Here is a 17,785-nt window from a genome sequence, read left to right on the forward strand (position 1 = left end):
CCCCCGCCCAGGAGGAAGACATCCAGGAGAAGAGGGGGTCCACACGAGGTGTTGTAAACATGGTCCGACCAGGCTCGTCCACTGTTGGAAATTTGGCGAGGCCCAATGCTCAGGGGCAAGGACCAGAACCCACACCACAGGGACACAGACACACCCCGGCTCAGGTGTGATGTGATCCCCAGCTCTTTTTCTTGCCAAAAAGCTCAGGGATCCCTCTCCCTGTGTGAACAGAGAGCTGCCGTGCCCGGGAAGCCAGCACCCTGGGAACAAAGGCGCCATCGCCAAGGGCTCATTACCCCCTACCAGGGATGGAGTAGGGCAGTGGTCCCCAACCTTTTTGTCACCGCGGACCGGTACAACGCAAGACACGTTTACCGCGGACCGGTTGGGGGGGGGTTGAGGTGCAACGCAAGACACGTTTACCGTGGGGGTGCAATTTTCTCTTTAGTAATAATAATAACAATAATAATAATGAACGTAAATCCACTGTGTAATCATGTGCAACTTTATCAGCGGTGTCCTCGTAACGTCACACCAACAACAGAACATCACATGAGCAACATCATTTCTACCGCAAAACACTCTGGTTGCTATGGTAAGTGTGACGGATGTAACAGAGAGAATCCGGTCACTTTTCAAAATAAAATGTTTATTTCGAAGAAGAAAAAAAACGCAATAAAAATTGAAATTATTTTTTCTTTCTGTGCGTCCCGGTGCCAAAATTTCGGTGGTTGGGGACCACTGGAGTAGGGGATAGATGGTCCTACGTCCCACCTTTCTTGTGAAATGCGTGTACGTGAGTGTTTGTGAGGGTGTGCTTGTGTGTGTGTTTGTAGGAATGTATATTTGGAGGAGTGAAGGGTGTGTGTACTAAGGGGGTTCAGTTAAAATTGATGGATAGGGCACTGAGGGGACATCTCCTGATTACTCACAGTAATGTCCCATCACCCTCCCCGCCAAGGGGCCCTAAATGTCTATGGTGCAGTTAAAATAGGCAGGTAGGGCGCTAAAGGACTTCTGCTGCTTGCTGGCAGTGATGTCCAAGCACCCCCTTTATCAAGGGCCCTACAAGTTGGGGACAGCTGGTAGACTGTCCCCGGATGGTTGAGTTTTCTCTGCACTTATATTTTCCCACAAATGATTAAAAAGATTGAGGTTTGACAGATGTAAAAAGTATTTACAAGTCAACCCAAGTTTGATTGAGATATACAGTAATATCCTCATTGCTTCATCAAAGGTATAATTACAATGCCACTTCATGCATACAACAAATTTTCAACAGCCAATTTCTTCCTGACCATGTATAAAGTGGGAGGAAAGTCTTTTGTGATGTTTTGTAAAACAGCATCACATATTATAACAATTAAAGAAACATAAGGAAGTTTAAAAAAAATGTTAGGATGGTTTTTGGTAAGAAATTAATATTAACTGCTGCTCTTTTTAATGGCTTAAATGTTTTCAGGTAGTGGGTGAAGGCTGTTTAACCAAATAGAGTACACTCAAAAAAATGATTCAAGCCCCTCTTTCATGTAACACAAGTAAATGGTGTTTGTTATATTTAAAGATATTTATTTTAAAAATTCGTATCTATATTTAAATGACCTAACATAAAATTTATTAAAAGTTTCACCTACAAACGCCATTAATCCAAAATAAATGAGTTCAAGTGAGGCGGCATGCTGTGCGCATGTGCGAGACTGCATGTTCTCCTTGGTGGATCCGCCATTTTCCACCTGAGGCTGCAACGGAATTGAGGCGCCCTCTTTTACACGTGCAAAATCATTCTTCGGTGAGTATTCTTTTATTGGTTGAATGCTGTAAAGTACTCAACCCTTTTTTTTCGCTGTTTTTCCTTATTTATTCTTCTTATAGTATCTTCCGCCGTTTTTCTAAATCCGCATCTAAATCCGTCGACAATTTTTCACCTTTTTTTTACCATTCAACTACTAAAAATGTTCGGGTCTTTTTTCTAATGCCTGCTATGAGCTTTTGGTCCTTCAAAAAAAAAACATTCGTTCGTGTGTTTCCACGCAGAAAACTTAGTCGATTGGAATTGTTTCGAGTGGTCTCTCCAAATGAATAGTGGCGCGTGCAGATGGCTGCAGGACTGTTAGCTCAGTGGATAAGTCTTGAGCGTTTGCATGCAGAGGTATTAAGTTCGAGACCAAAAGCAGACAAGGATTTTAAGCCTTGCCTTTTTTATAGATATTAAAGAAAATACTTTTTTGAGTCAGTTGATGACGCTGATTGCAATGCTAGCACTTTTACATATATTAGCAAAACCTTCTTATTTTTCTAAATTGAACCAAAGTTCAATGTCATATCAACGCTGAGTCAATGTTTTTTCAAGCTCAGTTACGTTCTGATGTTTCAATCAAATCATGTTTATTCAGCATTTAAATTGAATTGAGGACTGATACGATTTTTACAACAAAATATCAAAGTTCAATTACCTTAAAGTATTTTTGCAATTTGGTTATCTGCTTAATGGCTCTGATCACAGGTCTTTTATCTTTATCCACGGGTTAAACCTGTGTTTTCATATTGCTTGTCATTCGTTAATTTTAACACAAAGAGGAAATGATTATATTATTTAACAGATTGTATTCAAATGTGTATTTTAATTTAATAATGTAGCATTGTATATTTTTATTTGCCATTATTCAATCTGTCTTTACTGTTTCTGTAATTGCTAATATGTTATTAATGTCAATTAATAATGTTTGGGTGCTCAAACACAATTTTGAATTTTCTTCACTTGCATACACACAGCTAATTATTTCATCTTTGCAGGTTTATCGGCTTTTTACTGAGTTTCTTTATGCAACCTCCGAGTGATAGTAAGTATGAGCCACTTATTCTGTGCTAGCACAACCTGATCTAATGTTATCATTTGTTTAATGTAATATATGCCAATTGTATTTTCTCTATTTTAGGTCAACAAATGTGGCAGTGCAAAGAATGCAATTCGAAACTAGCTAGCAGGTACTTGTTGCTACAACATTTTAGGCAGACTCATGGGCATTTTAGGGGCAGCTATCGCTATCCGTGTCCATACACAGATTGCCCGTGTACTTTCAATACATGGAGTAAGCTACTAAATCACACATACAAAAGTCATGCTAAACAGCAAACTCCAAAGCCAGCAGAATTATCTACATTCCAATGTCACGTGTGCTCATGCAGAGAACTAGCAACAGAAAGGGACTTTTTCCATCACATAAATGGACATCTAAGGCATTATGAAACAGTTCCGTGTGTGTTTCTAGGATGCACATTTAAAACTAACATTTACAGTACATTCAACACCCACAAAAACAGGAAACACGACCAACATTCATTAAAAGACTTCAGAGCCGATGTCATCAGTACAAGCACTCAGTTGAATCAGTCATGCAGTTCTACAGATGAGACAGAGAATTCTGATGAAGATCATGAATATGAAACTCTAAGCTGTGTTGATGGTGCAGATTCACATTTGCCAAACTTAGTTGAGGAGAAAATTGCTTGCATTTTATTGAAGTTGGAAAATATAGTTCATGTTCCAAAGGCAGTTATTGATGAGGTGCTGTCTGAACTTCACTACATATTAAGTACAGCATCTTTACCTGTGACAAAAGCTATTGTCTCTGATCTTTTCCATTGTCATGAACTACATGTTGAAGACTCAATAGTTGATGAAATTTCCAACGTTCTATGCAAATCCAATCCAGTGGTCAGAGCTGTTGCAACGGAGGGCCCTCTAGCAACTGCATATAAACGTAAACAGTACTATACCTCTCATTTTGGTGTCATAGAGCCTGTTGAGTACATACTAGATGCCCAGAGGAATAAGACATTTCAGTACATTCCTCTATTACAATCTTTGCAACAGTTGCTCTCTCACAAAGAAGTACTTGAACAAATCTTGAAACTCATAGAATACATGACGGGAATTGGTCAGGTCTTCAAGAATACAAAACCATTAAAGATGGTGAGTACTATAAGCAAAACTCCCTTTTTTCTGGTGATGACTTGAGAATAGCAGTGAACCTTTATATTGATGATTTTGAGATTTGTAACCCCCTTAGGACATCTCGTAAGAAGCACAAACTCTGTGGTGTCTATTGGGTTTTGGGTAATTTGCCACCAGGTTGTCATTCAACATTAACTTCAATCTATTTAGCTGTTCTGTGTAAAACTGATGATCTCAAGGAGTTTGGCTACAAAAAAGTGTTGGAGCCTCTCCTAGAAGACTTGAAAATATTGGAACAGCACGGTGTCTTTATTTCTATGCTCGGTCAGTTAAAAGGTTCAATCCAGTGTGTAATAGCTGACAATCTTGCAGCCCATGGGATAGGTGGATTTGTTGAGAGTTTTTCTGGCGGGTCAATATGCAGGTTTTGTACAGGTGATAAATCTGATTTTCAGATTAAGGATGTCAAGTCAGGTGCTTTTCAACTTAGAACCAGAGAAATACATAATGGTCATGTCCAGTTTGCTCTGGAGAATGGAACTGTTTATTGTGGTGTAAAAAAACAGTGTGTTTTAACAGAGTATCTTTCACATTTTCATGTTAGCACTGGATATCCTCCTGATATTGTCCACGATCTCTTTGAAGGGATTGTTCCAGTTGAACTTGCACGCTGTATTAGCTTGTTTATCTCCAAAAAATACTTCTGTCTTGATGACATAAACACATTTATAAAGACTTTTCCATACAAATGGGGGGACAAAACCAATAGTCCACACGCCATACCACGCACTTTCACATCCACCAACACTATAGGTGGAAATGCGCATGAAAATTGGTGCTTGCTTAGACTGCTTCCCTTAATGATTGGGCAACTTGTGCCAGAAGACGAACCAGCATGGCAAGTGATTCTGGATCTTAAGGACATAGTTGAATTGGTTGTGGCACCTGTTCACACCGATGAGACAATAGCTTATCTTGAGGCCAAGATTTGTGATCATAGACAGCGCTACCTTGAACTCTTTCCGCATGTCAAGCTCCAACCCAAACATCATTATTTGGAGCACTATCCACAGATGATTCGTTGCTTCGGACCTCTAAGTGCACTGTGGACAATGAGATTTGAAGCAAAGCATAGCTTCTTCAAGAAGGCTGCTCGTCATAGAAATTGTTTTAAGAATATAGCCCGTTCACTAGCTATAAAACACCAGTTCATGCTTGCCTATCACTCACATTCCTCTAGCCTTAAGAAGTCATCCTTGGAGGTCACAGATGTTTCAGTCATGCCTGTTGATGTCCTTAATGAGGGAGTGGTGTCTATAGTAAAGCAGAGATACCCAGATGTGACTGAGATTCATATGGCAAAAAATGTTTCTTGCAGTGGCATACGTTACAGTAAGGGGATGCTTATTGTACATGGCTCTGTTGATGGACTGCCTAAATTTAATGAGATCATTCAACTGTGCACTGTTAGGGAGAAGTTGTGTTTTATTGTACAGTATGTGTGTGCCTGGTACAGGGAGCATTATCGTGGATTTGAGCTAACTGCGTCACCAACTAGAGAGGTTGCCCTAATTGAGCTCAGTGACTTGGAAGACCCATTTCCCCTTGCAGAGTACATGGTTGGAGGTTTGCGCATGGTTATGTTGAAAAGATTCATCATCATTAAAGGTTAGTGTCTTTATTGCACTAAAGTGGTCTCACAGTTGATTTGAAAATGTTTCAAATTGGTAAAACCAACATTTTTTTTTTCCATTAATGTACATGATGCACAAATGCTAGTTAAAATGTTCCTTAAACAGAAATTAAAGTTAACATTGAATTCCTTTATAAAGGGGCATGCATACTTTTTTTCATTATTTTAACATATAATTTGTTTTACAATTATTACCTTATTCAGTTTTGTTACTTATGGTATATTTTGCTAAGCTGCCAGATGCAATATTCATGTAAATAAACTACCCCCCCTCCTTTTCTGCTCTAGATTAAAAAGTGTTCAATGATGGCATCTCCAGCTGTTCTGCGAATCATTTTTGGTGACGAGTCAGACTCAAGAAAACTGTCCCTGGCCTCTGGAATTCCAGCAACAGTGGATGAGCTGCATACATCACTAAAGACGTTCTTTCAGTTAAGAGGACTTCCGTTTGCAGTACATGGATGGAGACTTGGACGGGTTTGTAAACCTGACTTCTGTGTCTGAAATTGCAAACAGAAGCACATTGAGGGTAATTTACTCTCCTGTCTTGCCACCTTTGGAGCCCTATGTCACTTGGTACACAGTAGATTCATCTGGTGAGACCTCGATTACCAGTTTCCCAGAACATCAGACCCCTGCTTCATCAATAGCCTCATCAAGCAGCAATGATACTGTGTTCATCAACCCCGCATTCATCTCCAGAAACTCAGCCCTCAGGATTGTACTCCTGGCCCAACGTGTTTCATGTCCCTAAATTCACATATGAGGCCGAATTTGAGCTGCAACAAAGGAATATAGAGTTTGAGACAAATGGAACATACTTCAACCCTGGTCCAAAGCTGAAAGGAAATCTCCTTGATGGCCTAGCACAAGAAATGATGAAGTACACAAATTACCCAAAAGACTATCAGTGTGAAGAAGTAGCAGCAGCTTTGACAAGGGCACATCCTTGTTTGGGTCAGCTAGGATCCAAGACTGGGTTTTGGGGATGGAAACAGTCACTGAAATATAAAATGCAAAACTACCGAACAAAGCTTAGGCGACTCGGACATCCCGAAATCCGTGTGAACTCCTTGAAGCACAAACGAGAAGGCCAAGGCAAAGCGGCAGCCAACATCAAGAAAGCAAGGAAAGCTGAAGTAAATTACATTCCTCTGCACCCAAAAGGGGAAACAATAGAAAGCTTGGAGAATGAAAGAATTGCTTTATTGTCAGAAGTGAAAAAACGTGACAACGAAGTGTTAATAAAAGCGAAAATGGAAAATACGTTCTATCTCAGACGTCTAGAGATTGTGGAGCAGAGGCCAATGATAGGAGAGTTTAAAAACAGATGGCCTGCCCTGTTCGAGGAGAGTGAAGTAAGTAGATTTGATAATGAAATAACCATGAAATATTTAATTTTATTTGCCAATGGTCATGCATTGTAAAAATAAACTACTTTACTTTGTTTAACATTTTATAGGTGAATGCTGAGTTCCTGCGAATTACCACCAAGCCACTTCAATCAAAGTTCATGTCACAATTTGACCAATTCTCAGACAAGCTGATACACATCCTCAAGAAGAAAGGAGGGGTGAAGGGGCAAAGGATCAAGAATGTCCTTGCAATCAAAGACTTGGTTAGTTGAAATCCTTGAAACATCCTTTCAGTGTTTTGGGTTGGCTATTTATCTTCTCCGTAGCTGCTCCATTGAAGACATTTGAGAAATGGTTCTTATGTAAACATTATAAAGTATGATACATAACACATTGCCGGGTTATTTAGGGGAAGGACACCTTCACAAGTTACCTCTGTTTACTTGCTTGTGCACTCACATTTTTATACATTCTGTTTTGTTTTGTTGCTCCTGCTTTAGTGTGATGACATCGACACCAGAAGGGAGTGCATCCTGAAAAGTGTTGCCATCTACCTCAATGAAGATCCTGACTCTTTCTTTAAGGAATATTTGGTAAGTCTATGGCAGTGTTCCCCATCTTGTGTAATTTCTTCCATGGCACATGATTATTGAATTGAATCATTCTTAATATAAATAGATGCAAACAGACTTTAAAAAGTGTATCTTCTGGCATATATAGAAATTACTTTCAACTCCAAAACATTATTTCAATGCACACCAAATATCTATTGCTTATGACTTTGTTTCAGGCCTCTGCCACTGAGGATGCAGAGAGAGACATTTCAAGCACAGTCATGGGGATTTACATCATTCGAATCGACAGGAACAGGGAGCCAGAGGACGTGGGAGTCGTGATCGAAGGCCTTAAAGTCCTAAAGAATGTAGGCAGTATCATCCTTGGGTTCATCATGCTGTTTGGGCTCATTTATGCCCTTGATTTAAGCTTTCCAGAAAACTTCAAGTACACTTTTAAGTTTTGCCAGAAGATCGTAATGAATTTGGATGGGCACAAGCTGAATACGAAGATACAGCAGCTGAAAATCAAGTTGTTTGCATAAGAGATAAACATCAGGTGACTAAAAACATTGCAACATTGTGTTTCCTCATCTTTCAGCAGTTTTTCTTTCTTCCCATTTATATAGTCTATATTTTATATATATTACATTTATTTTTTATTTCTCTCTTACCTGTTTGACAATTGAATGACTCTTAACACAGGTTGAAATGATTCAGAACATGCTGCAAGAGATATTTTCAGTGACTGTTTTTATTTTATTTTGTATTTAAACACTGCAGCTCAGATTTGGTCCACGCAACCTATTTGTGAACTGTGTTAAGAACTGTGTTCTTTTTTGATTTGTTCAGTTGTTGTGGAGTGAAAAAGCTGCAAGATCTTTGAGTAGCCAGCCATTCTTTTTTTTAGTTGTTTTTATGTTATGACTTTGAGATGTACTGTAAAAGAAAAAAAAGCACTTTATTTATAATTTTATTACATATGTTTTCATTTTTTTTCCACATTTCATTAAATATGCTCTGTTTTAGGTCCATTTTTGTTTGTGCTCTTAGAACAAGATATAAGACATTTGTGGCCACAAGGTTTTAAGGCCCAGCAGAAAGTTTTCTTCCTTTGGCTTCATGGACTACTTTTACAGCCCTGTTACATTTTAAATTGGTAATGTAAAACAGGCAGATAACTCCTGTATCTTCAATATTCAATGTTATTAGATTATGTAATTTTGTGTTTTAAAGTATTTTACATGTTGTTACTTTAGTATTCAGATTGCAAAATTCATCAAAAGGCTGCTTTGAGGTACTTGAGATGCATTAACATTTCACGTTATTGCGCTATTTCTGTCATTTGGTTTAAGATAACTACGCTCAAATTGTTCTTTGAGAAATATGCCACCGTTTTCAATGTTAATATTGTCTTTTGGATATTTTTGATAGTCATGTTATGCATTGGGGAATTAGAGTTATTAATGATTGAGGTTTGATATTTAGAACCATTTAAAGACTGCACTGTACAGGTCCTATTTAAACTTATTTTGTTTTTTCAATAAAGGGACCTCAGTAAGATTTGGCATTTGTGTGTGTGTATTATTGGGGGATTAAATGGGAAAAGATTAATTTAAAAGAAATAGTTTTTATTGAGTTGAACAAATATAAATAAGTTTAATTAAGTGAATTAATTTCTTTTTGTTTGGCTTTTCGTGATAAAATTGAGTTCGACTAACTCAATTTTATTTCATTACATGGGAGAATTTTCTTTGAGTTGGGGCTACTCATATTTATTGGATGGAAATCCTGCCCAAATTTAAATTGAGTTCATCCAATGAGTTACTTTTTTGAGTGTAGCTCTGAATGTAAGATCTCCACTTAGTCGTATCGGTTATTTTTGTCACATTAAACCACTTTTTATAAACCCTTTATAAACAATTGTTCTTTGACTTTGAGTGTGTGTGTGTGGGGGGGCTTATGGACTTAAGCCCTCGCTTGAGTCTTGTCTCAAAGCCGCAATGCAACACAAGGAGAACGAACAACCATGATGTGTTACCTGAGCTCCAGTAAAGTGAAAAAGATTGGTCGAAGTGAAACTTGATTGGCTGCAGAGAACGCGACCAGTCAGATGTTGAGTTACAGCCCTCCGCGCCGCCATCTGTTTGAAAAACAATGGCGGAACGGAGCGGTAGGTCCGAAGAGGACTGAAAAAGAGAATAAAAGTTGACCGTCAAGAGACATGGACGACTGTGTTGCATGCACACCCTCTAGTAAGCGAGGCTGACCGCGTCCTCGCAGCGACCAAACCTCAGCCAGGTCTCAGAGGAGTTGGAACACATCATTAATCCTTTATATCTCTCTATTGACGTCGGCTAATAGAGCCCAAAAAGTGCATCTTTTGTTGATATTTTATTTTTTCAAATTTGTGTTCTCGCTATTTTTCCTGCCGCGAATCACGGTGAAAAAAAATTGTGCAGTTATTAATCCCGCGCTTAGTGACTGCTGCTGCATCTGGTCGTGGGTCAGACAGAATCAGACCGCTAACTCTGGTATGCGTATGTAAAAGAAACAATACGTGTATCACTTGTTCATTCGTTTTTCAACTTAAAATAAAAACAAAGCAATGTTACATGAACCGCTCATCTATTTTTCAAATTAATATAATAAATGACAAAATATTTTTTATGTTTTTTTAATTTTCCCGCCTTGTGTTAGCTTTTTTGCTAACGTGAAAGACCACGTATATAGCCAGATAGCGACTACCATCTCCTTATATTTTGCGTTAATCTGCAGTGCTTCTCAAATAGTGGGGCGTGCGCAAAAAATAATTGAGAAGCACTGCGTTTATGGACTACAAAATAAATAACGCTAATATTTTATGTTTCCATCCGTGGGCTAAATTTGTGTTTTTGTGTTTTGTGTTAGAGTGATAACAGTGAAATTGTGCAGTCAATCCAACGCTTACTGCACCTGGTAACATCTGGGAGACGCCAGAGCACTAACTCTGGTGTTACTACTCACACTGAAGGGTTGAGTATTAAACCAGAGGTTTTCATGTCTGCCTTTTTTTTTTTTGATTATTAAATTCGAGGTCAAGCCTTATCTGATTAATGAATATGTTTGCATTGTATAGGGAGCAGAGGCAAGGCAGCCACACTAACAACACTGGACCAGAAAGACCATCTGTTCAGATGGAAATGACACGATAAACTTGAACAGAACTGTGTTTTCATTCATTTCAACCTTTTTGTGTTGGTAGTTTTTCTGTAGTGACAAAAACAGGCACGACAATGGGGGGTGCTGAACATATCTAGACAAGCCCTCTTTTGCCCTTTTGCTATTGCAAAATGCTAGCATAGCCTGCTGCCCTTTCATTTACAAGATACGGTTTAAAACAATTACTTTTTTTTACCTACCTTCTGTTCTTCCATTAGCGAAATGACCTACTCCGCCAAGCCTTGAGCACGCAAAAAGACACTTACAGATGACAACTTAGTTGGTTTCACTCCTGCAGCTCCTCAGCTGAATGTGGCTCACATGCTCTTAATAGCAATGGGAAATTATTTTGTTAAACAAATGTTTGCCACCCAGTTAGTCCAATTTAAGGTTATGCACAACTGAGCAAATACCGTTATGCTCGACCAATACAAAACATTTATGGCTCCATATTTATTGCCCAAGGTAAAAGGTTAAGAAAATTTGTTTTTGTTTTTTTCACATGAGGTGGTTGTGCTAACTACAATACCACCAATTTACAACGCAAAAGTTCTTGTTCTAAATGTTTATATAACATAAAGAAATCATGGGTGTTGACATTTCTACACTTTCATAATGAGATGTGTCTAGACTTTTGACTCACCATGTCAGGTTATTACGTCATAGCAAGCTTTATGTTGTTCATCTGTTTCATATGTCAATCTTCAAATAAAATTGTTATAGTTTTTTTTAAACCTTAACATTCATGAATGAAAACATTAACATGAATATGTTACTCTTATTTGTCCAGTAAGTGTAATTACATCTGTTAAATACATATTTTTCCAAATTAGCCTTAAAGCTACACTGACACACAGTTTAAGAATTGTAAAGTTAAATTTTTTTTTGACAAATAAATTGAAACATAATCTTTATTCTGGATTTTGCTTCATTTGTGCTTACAGGAACGGCAGTTGAATTGATGAATTTAGCCAAATTTTGGACTGGATGGGAGATTTTACCGAAGAGCCTGTCTGTGGAGATCGTCAGAAGCAGCTATCCCACAGCCTCCACATGCTATGAGACCTTAAAAATTCCAGGTCATTACAGAGACTACAGATCTTTCAGATGTGATCTCCTTGCCTGTATTGAGACTTGTCATACAGGATTTGGGCTCCTGTAAATTCTTGGGTTTGTTTTATGTTCTTAAAAAAAGGTTTTGTTAAGATCAGGAAGTTTGTTGTGGCATTGAATGTCACATGTTTTACTGTTTTTGTTAAAAAAAAAAAAAGATTGAGATTTTGCTCTCAAATAAACCACTGATGAAACTGATCCCACTGGCCTCTTAACAGATTTTTTTTCCTTTATTGTGGAAAAAAATGTTCACAAAACTGAACAGCTGCAATGTAAACATCAGAGCCAAAGGAGTCTGATTCAGCTCTTGGGTCAACTGCACTTCTTAAAGCTGCCATTTGTTCATCTGTCAGTGGGCAGTTGATGTTTGGCACAACGACGTCTGAATGGTCCTGATGAGGAAGTCCACTCTCCTCCCACTCAATATGTGGAATCTCCATGCCCTGAGGTATGCAAGCCACAGAAATAAATAAATGGTAAAGAGCAAACAAACCAACATCACAAAGTTATCTATATATTTGTATATACCTCCATGTTCTCTGGTTCGGGAATGGGATGACGTGCACGACCCAGTACCCACAGCTGGTTAGGAGTCATGTTACTTTCTGTTCTTAAAGGATGATTATCCCAACCACTGCAGAAAGTGTCCAGGTCCTCCTGTATACGTGGTAAAAATACATAGTGGCAGCAGAAGAGGTGTTGAACACTGGCAATGCTGAGGAATCCCTCTTTTTCAAGGTGGTGGAGAACGTTGTAGTATGTGCTGGTCACAGCAACCCACAGATCTCTCCAGAGCCGCTCAATCCTAGGTCATTACAAAAACAGTGATTCAGTAAATGGAGTATTCCATTATAAATCTTCTGTAGGAAATTGCAAAAATTGTGTTTTTAAATGAACACTTGAACATGCACTGTTCTGTAAATAGCTTTTTAAATTATACTACCTTGTTTGCATTTATGCTACATTTTCTTTGTTCTTCTTTTTATATTATTCTTAGTCTTTTTTTTCTCCCTCTGCTGTCAGTTGCTATGGTGACAAACAAATTTCCCACATGTGGGATCAATAAAGTATTTCTGATTCTGATGTGATCCATAATATCACAGGAAAAGTTATATGAACAAAAACATAACATGCTAGTCCAAGATCACGACAGACCTAAACAATTAAAAGTGGTTCGGGCAATCATTTTTACATATGAATTGACCATTGAAATCTCCAGACCTTAAACCCATACAAGATTTGTGTTAAATTTATAAATTTTTCTTATAATGAATTGTGTGTTAAAATCCAACTTAAAGTAGCACATGCTTTGACAGTGCAGTTGTCCTATTACTACTTGTTGTACAAAAAAAACACTCACATATCGGGTTCTTAAAACAAACAAACCTTTGGTTGTGAACACTTTTTCCAGAAATGAAGCTGCTTCTTCCAGTGCCACAGATCGTAAACATAAGTTTTGCAACGTCTACGTTTTCTCCCCCGTGATCAGCACGTACCCTAATATAAAGAATTAAAAAAGCACACAATATGTAATGGTGCTTAGAAAATATTGGTTAAATGTCAAATTGGAATTAAAAAATACCTCCTAACCTCAGAGGAAAACCAAACTTTTCAACTGCCCTTTGGAAGAAAGATAGTGTAGTTGCTGCCAGATTGTTGGATGCTGTACCAAGATACATTATCTGAAGAACAGTAAAAAACACCTTTATGAGGAATAAGCATCTAAACAACTGTGTTTTTATTGACAAGTGTGCTTACTTTGTGTGAAAAACCATCAATGCCACCAAAAATGACAATGCTGTAGCTGAAAGTAGGAAAAAGGGAAAAGAAAGGATTATTTTTTTTAAACCAAAAAAGTTAAATATAACTCAAATGTGTTTTTCTTTGTGCTGCATGGTAAGTAACATCAACAAAGCACTTGATCAAAGAACATGCATATCATTTGCAACTGTATTTCAACGCAAACTTTGCATTAAGGTTCACGTTATCAAGAATATATAATTCAGAAATAACATACCGTATTAGTTTGTGGTTGGTATCTATGTGTATCAAGGACATGGGGCCTGGAACAGAGTACGTTCGTCGAGCAATGCATCCTAGATGGACCATACGTGACAGGACACCTGAAGTGTCTACACGATGCATGGATGCTCTGACTCTGTTGTACTGCACTCTATGTCCTTGGGCTTGCAGCAAAGCCTTCATCATTCGATACCCAGAATTAGGCTGCCTGGATTTTATTTCTCTGACACACTGATCCAAGTCTTCATCTGACATGGTGCTATATAGTCCTTTCACTGAAAGATCAGATTCATTCATACGTCTGTAAACTGTTCTTCTGGACATACCCAAGAGTTTGGCTATGCATGTGACCGGAAGGTTAAGTTCCAGAAGGCTACAAAGGTAGTCTGAGGATAGCGCCATTCGTTGTCGCCCAGCTGGACCCTGCTCCCATTGCACAACAGCAATGCAACTGTTTGTTCTTTCTTTTTCAGTACTAATAAGTCTTTGCAGATGTGTCAGTTCCTCTAAAATAGCAGGACAGACTGTTAACTGACTAGACAAAGCATTTAAAAAGACATGTTCTTGAGTGCAAATGAAGTCTAAGAAGTCCAGATCTAGGGGTAAGCGCTGAAGAACATGTTCCAAACGGGAGCGAAGTCTCTCAAAAATATGTTGTAGAAGTTCCTAGAAGAGAGATAAAGAAAAAAAAGACAGAATTAGAGTCTTGTTAAATCTGACGGACATTTGCAGATTTCCAGCTTGTATTGTCAATAACTCCTAAATATAGACATGAAAATTTTTATTTTGCCTCCTTGCAACTACTGAAACAGAAGCCTGTGACTTATTGTTTTGGGGTATGCCCCCGCTCTGCACCTGAAGGCATTACAGCAACAACAATCCATCCATCATTCGTTTTTCAAATTAAAATAAAAAAATAAAAAAAACAATTTGTTTTTTTTTATTTTCCCATTAACATAATGCCGGTTATCATATCTGAGTTTTCTTTATTGTTGCAAAAAGGAGACTTCTGACCGCAGTCTCTGTCCGTCGGCTCTGCATGAGTGAGCTGCTGGACTCGGAGAACTGTGTCTCCAATCAGAGGATCGGCTTTGGGACAGTGAGAAGTCACGTCCAGAAAAAAGGCGGATTCTATTCCCACATATTTACCTGCAGCCAAGATGCACATTTCGGCGTTGAATGTAAGTTCATCTGAAGCTAAAGGTTTTTGACACATATTAGCCTAACCCTAAGTTATTACGGGTAAATTCGGCAAAGAATAAAGCACTGGCCACATGTATGGACTTAGAAAATTATGAGCGAACATGAACTCAATAATTATCACAACAAAAATAAAAGCACATTAGAAAATCATCTCGCTCTATAGTCGGAAACCGCTTCTTTGGTCCGTTCTAAGCAATAACGTCCTGAACCCGGAAGCTGAAAGTTGACACATAGTTCGCGGCAGGAAAAATTGAAAAAATAAAATATCAACAAAAGATGCACGTTTTTGTGCTCTATTAGCCGACGTCAATGAGACGATAATAGAGAGATATAAAGGATTAATGACGAGTTTGCTGCCATCTTTTGGACTTCTGTAAAACGTACCGAACGCTGACGTCATGTCGTTCTCATGACTTGATTGGCTGGATATCGATGTGTTCTTAGATCGACTAGTTGTGCTAGTGGCACAAAAGAAGCAGCGTCTTCCACGTCGAATTTTTTTACATTGAATTTTTGGGAGATCAAATGTTAGGGTTAAAAAATATTTAGAATGAAAATTCAAGGGTTATGAAAATTCAGAATGAAAATTCAAAAGTTATAAAAATTCAGAATGAAAATTCAAAGTTAAAAAAAATTCAGAATGAAAATTCAAGGGTTAAAAATATTCAGAATCTGATGGCACAGAAAAACTTCCATAGGAGGGAGAGGGGAGACGGAGCCGCGTGTGTCAGAGGGAAGGGAAGGGGAGGGGGAGGGGTGGTGGGGGCAGACCATTTTTTTATGGATTGAGTTTTTTTGGAGGATTTCTACTGTTGGTGTTGCACAAATTTAGGGAAATGCCAAATATTTTTGGAGTAATCCCACTGATGAGTTCTATGATTTAGTCTTTAATGTTTTATAAGACCTAAACATATTAATCACAAAAAGTTTTTTTTTTTTAGATCTAATCCCTCTGATATGTTTCACAAAGACACACACAGGGCGTCACACATTAAGAATTAATTGCTAAAAATGAAGCAGGAGTCCAGCTCTAAAAATAAATGCTCTAAAAAATCATAAAAGAGCAAAAAAACGGAAAAATTTGATTTGTAATTTTTTATTAATATTTCCAGGCTTTCTTTGTTTTGTTCTGCAGCATGTTCATGTTTGTATAATTTTGACAGAATATATTTCTATGGAGAGCAGAATATTACAAGTTATTTAGGGTTTAACTTGTGTTCCTGTTTTTATTCATATTTATGTTCAAGAAGTTCAGTTTAAAAGGTTTAAAAGTTTAGCTTTAGTGTGTTCAGTAAACGTTTATCTTCTTGGGCCCAAAACTTTAAGCGTGTTTTTAACTTAGGTCCCCTGTGTGACTGAGTTTGACCCCCCTGTAATACGAGTCTAGAAAAAACATGCATTTTTTGTGTAAAATGGCTGAATAGAAGATAGGGAACACAACAGGATGCTGTTGTCAAATTTTGTATGTGTCTGTGTGTGTGTGTGGGGGGGGGGGGGGGCGCTGGGGGGGTTACTCGCCCAGGGAGTAAGTCAGTGTAGAACCGCCACTGCCCGCCATAATATGATGGTTTAGTTTCTCAGATTTGCGTAGCAGTACTTACGTCTTCAGCGATCTGGAGCTTCGGATCGCGGGATTTCGCGCTCCGCTCTGTGAAGGCAGCTGCCGGTCCGAAGTCAATGCATTTGACCGGTGAGCGGGGGGGTTCAACAAACTGCGGTGCGTCCAAAGAAGGACCGCAGAAGGGGGAAATGCTGCTACGTAGTCATGGGAAGCTGTGTAAAATCATCAGAAGTTCACAACCATCACAAAGCCCTCTCCTCTGCCGCTAACATAAAGCTATTCTGCTCCTAGCATGTGTCTGTTAGCAGCTAGACACACGGAGATAGCACTGACGTCATCACCCCGCCTCCCCTCTAGAATTGCTAATTCGAATTGAATTATGCGACAGTGTTCCCATGGTGAACGTGAAAATGCAAATGCAATGCCCTCTTTGCGTTTTCCTTTAGAATTATGAAACAGAATAAGTGGTTTTAAGCTGAAAATAAAAAAGCATTTGAAGTAATGATTTTTCATTTTAATTTTGAGTCATTTGATGCAGTTACATCTTGAAAATGAAAAAGCTTTAAAGAATTAAAAAAAAAAATTAAATGTCAAATGCCATTTTCATTATCATTTTAATTAAGTGACAGAATAAGCGGCGTTAAAGAATAAAACGAAAAAAACATTTTGCCGGATTGCTTTTTCATTTAAAATTTGAGTAAAAAAATGCAGCTTTATTTTGAAAAAAAAAAAAACATTTCTGATTTGGACTTTTATTTTTTTTTATGCTACAAAATCGCTTCCATAAGAAGTATGAACCAATATGAAGTTGAATTTACACAACTCACAATAAGTTAGAGATACTGTGAGAGACTCAATGTCAAGTTTTCGGTGTTAATTTCTTTTCAGAGATTTTGGGGATAGGGTGGCATTTGTTTTAGTGTGATAGACACAGCTCTTTTAGTGTTTCCATGTCTTAAGATGTTATACTTGTGTTGACTGAGCACCAAAATGAGTATCACTTAAGATGATCGCAAAAGTGCCCATCATTGTAATGAATGGAATCATTATTCATTTACTCTCTTTATAAAACTCTTCCAGCTGTCTTCTAGCAGACCTGACCTTGGGGGTAGTGATGTGTCAGACAAA

At 38.1% G+C, this 17,785-nt stretch overlaps 2 protein-coding genes across 5 annotated transcripts; one reads left to right on the forward strand and one right to left on the reverse strand.

Moving 5' to 3' along the window:
• The first annotated feature begins 2,458 nt into the window (after positions 1 to 2,458).
• LOC110013549 lies at positions 2,459 to 9,247 on the forward strand. Of its 2 annotated transcripts, none has more exons than XM_020699917.2 (6): positions 2,459 to 2,840; positions 2,937 to 5,623; positions 5,937 to 7,006; positions 7,111 to 7,266; positions 7,504 to 7,596; positions 7,794 to 9,247. In XM_020699917.2, the coding sequence occupies exons 3-6, from the start codon at positions 6,314 to 6,316 to the stop codon at positions 8,100 to 8,102; spliced, it is 1,251 nt and encodes a 416-aa protein (XP_020555576.1). In that variant the 5' UTR covers positions 2,459 to 2,840; positions 2,937 to 5,623; positions 5,937 to 6,313; the 3' UTR covers positions 8,103 to 9,247. Both variants share the same exon structure in this region; 1 of them encodes a protein (XP_020555576.1).
• A 2,822-nt stretch (positions 9,248 to 12,069) lies between these two features.
• Positions 12,070 to 17,223, reverse strand: LOC110014837. 3 transcript variants are annotated; one of them, XM_023953628.1, is made up of 7 exons: positions 16,698 to 17,216; positions 13,889 to 14,559; positions 13,630 to 13,675; positions 13,462 to 13,553; positions 13,258 to 13,368; positions 12,400 to 12,676; positions 12,070 to 12,314 (listed from the first exon to the last, which is right to left on the reverse strand). In XM_023953628.1, exons 2-7 carry the CDS (start codon positions 14,293 to 14,295, stop codon positions 12,102 to 12,104), a joined length of 1,146 nt encoding a protein of 381 aa, XP_023809396.1. In that variant the 5' UTR covers positions 14,296 to 14,559; positions 16,698 to 17,216; the 3' UTR covers positions 12,070 to 12,101. The 3 variants fall into 3 exon arrangements, with proteins under 3 accessions (XP_023809396.1, XP_023809397.1, XP_023809398.1); XM_023953629.1 differs by lacking the exon at positions 16,698 to 17,216 and having other exon boundaries at positions 13,889 to 15,691; XM_023953630.1 differs by lacking the exons at positions 12,070 to 12,314; positions 12,400 to 12,676 and adding an exon at positions 12,848 to 12,897 and having other exon boundaries at positions 16,698 to 17,223.
• Between the last annotated feature and the right edge of the window lie 562 nt (positions 17,224 to 17,785).

Source organism: Oryzias latipes, chromosome 3 (genome assembly GCF_002234675.1).
Source record: "Oryzias latipes chromosome 3, ASM223467v1".
Taxonomy (NCBI): domain Eukaryota; kingdom Metazoa; phylum Chordata; class Actinopteri; order Beloniformes; family Adrianichthyidae; genus Oryzias; species Oryzias latipes.